The 1847-nt window shown below is 48.3% G+C and overlaps 1 protein-coding gene across 1 annotated transcript; it reads left to right on the forward strand.

Moving 5' to 3' along the window:
* On the forward strand, positions 1-1548 carry LOC137791819 (E3 ubiquitin-protein ligase TRIM11-like). Its single transcript, XM_068587003.1, has one exon. The coding sequence runs from the start codon at positions 1-3 to the stop codon at positions 1546-1548; it is 1548 nt and encodes a 515-aa protein (XP_068443104.1).
* Positions 1549-1847: the final 299 nt, after the last annotated feature.

Here is a 1847-nt window from a genome sequence, read left to right on the forward strand (position 1 = left end):
ATGTCGCCTGCTGACTATCTGCCAACTGAAGAGCAGCTCTCGTGCTGCATCTGCCCGGACGTGTTCAACGATCCAGTCACGGTGCCGTCTGGACACAACTTCTGCAAAAAATGCATCACGCAGCACTTGAATTCTAACTCCCAGCGCCAGCGTCCCCCGTGCAAAGAAAATGAGATGTCTGAGGTGACTCGTCAGTACAGACGGTCAGCTGGAAGGAAAGAGGGGAGGGGCGACCAGAAGTTCAGGCTCTTCTCAGTGTACAACCTGTTGTGTCTGACCGTCTGCTTCATAATTGCCCTCATGCCTCATCAAACGGTGGCCTGCCCAAAGAGCCGACGTCTGTTTGATGCGGTTGAGAACGCGGTGGGCGGCGTGTGTCCTAAGCATGCCGAACCTCTGGAGCTCTACTGCAAGAAAGAACAAATGCTCATATGTCAGTCCTGCGCCGACTCCACCCACAGATACCACGACGTTGTTCCCCTGAAAGAAGAATACGAAGCGAAGATCAGAGAGCTTCAGGAAACAAAGACTGCCATTCAGCAGAAGATCCATGAGAGACAGCGGAAAATACAAAAGGTCAAGCGTTTGGTTTTGGCAAACAGTGAAGCGACAGACAGAGAGAAAGCTGATGGAGTCCAGGTCTTCACCGCTTGGACAAAGACTTTGGAGGAAATTCATGCCAAGGTCATCGGAGTGATTGAGGTGAAGCACCAAACGACTCAGAAGCAGGCAGAAGATTTCACCCAGGAGCTGGAGCAGGAAATCTCTGAGCTGAAGCAGAGATGGATTGAGGTGGAGCAGCTCTCACACTCAAAAGACCACCTCCACTTCCTGCAGAGCTTCCCATTCCTGAACACTGATCCTCTCGCCGGTGACTTGCCAGATGTCCGCCTTCCTCCATCGTTCTATGAAGACCTCCTGACGATAGCTCTGGAGGTGGCAGTGGATCAGCTGACGGAGACAGTCGAACAGGAGATGAAGAAGCTACAGGAAGCTCAGTGGTTGCACATTTTGCAGTACGCAGTGGACGTGACTCTGGATCCTGACACAGCGCATCCTGATCTCATCGTGTCTGATGACGGGAAACGAGTACATGACAGTGATGTGACGCATGAAGTCTCAGACAACCCAAAGCGATTTGATCGTTACGGATGTGTCTTGGGAAAGCAGAATTTCTCTTCGGGGAGATTTTACTACGATGTTCAAGTTAAAGGAAAGACTGACTGGGTTTTAGGAGTGGCCAAAGAGTCCGTCGACAGGAAGGGAGACCTTAAACTAAACCCTGATTATGGCATCTGGTCTCTAGAACATGTAGATGGAGACCACTACTTTCAATTTAGTAGCGAGCCTTACCGTCTCCCTGTGAAGGATAAGCCTGAGAAGGTGGGGATCTTCGTGGACTTCGAGGAGGATCTGGTCTCCTTCTATAACGTAGATTCAGCAGCTCTCATCTACTCCTTCACTGGCTGCTCCTTCACTGAGAGACTACACCCATTCTTCTGCCCTTATGACTCCATCCCTTTGATTATCGCCTCTGCTGTCAGTTGAAAACTAATCATTGCTTTTGCAAAAATCTAGAGGGGCAATCCATTGGTTTGGAGACACAAATTGTCAGTTTTTTCTTCGTTAATTAGCTTTTTTTTGGGACGACATTACGTTAAAAATGGACAGAAATCAACCAATAGATTGTGATTCGTGGCCATGATACTGGGAGTAAACTTTATTCTATATTTTATGTGCTTTCTTTGCTTTGTACGGATGCTGCTGTTCAAAATGTCCATCGATGATGTGCTCGATTTAAAATAACTGCTGGCTCACTCGCCCTCTTTAATATTAATCAGTACTTC

Source organism: Clinocottus analis, unplaced genomic scaffold (genome assembly GCF_023055335.1).
Source record: "Clinocottus analis isolate CAN_PGR_092001 unplaced genomic scaffold, fCliAna1.0.p SCAF_20, whole genome shotgun sequence".
NCBI classification, from domain to species: Eukaryota; Metazoa; Chordata; class Actinopteri; order Perciformes; family Cottidae; genus Clinocottus; species Clinocottus analis.

Bases quoted from the DNA above. Each gene is read 5' to 3' on its own strand.
- LOC137791819 (XM_068587003.1), top strand. From the start codon at position 1: ATGTCGCCTGCTGACTATCTGCCAACTGAAGAGCAGCTCTCGTGCTGC.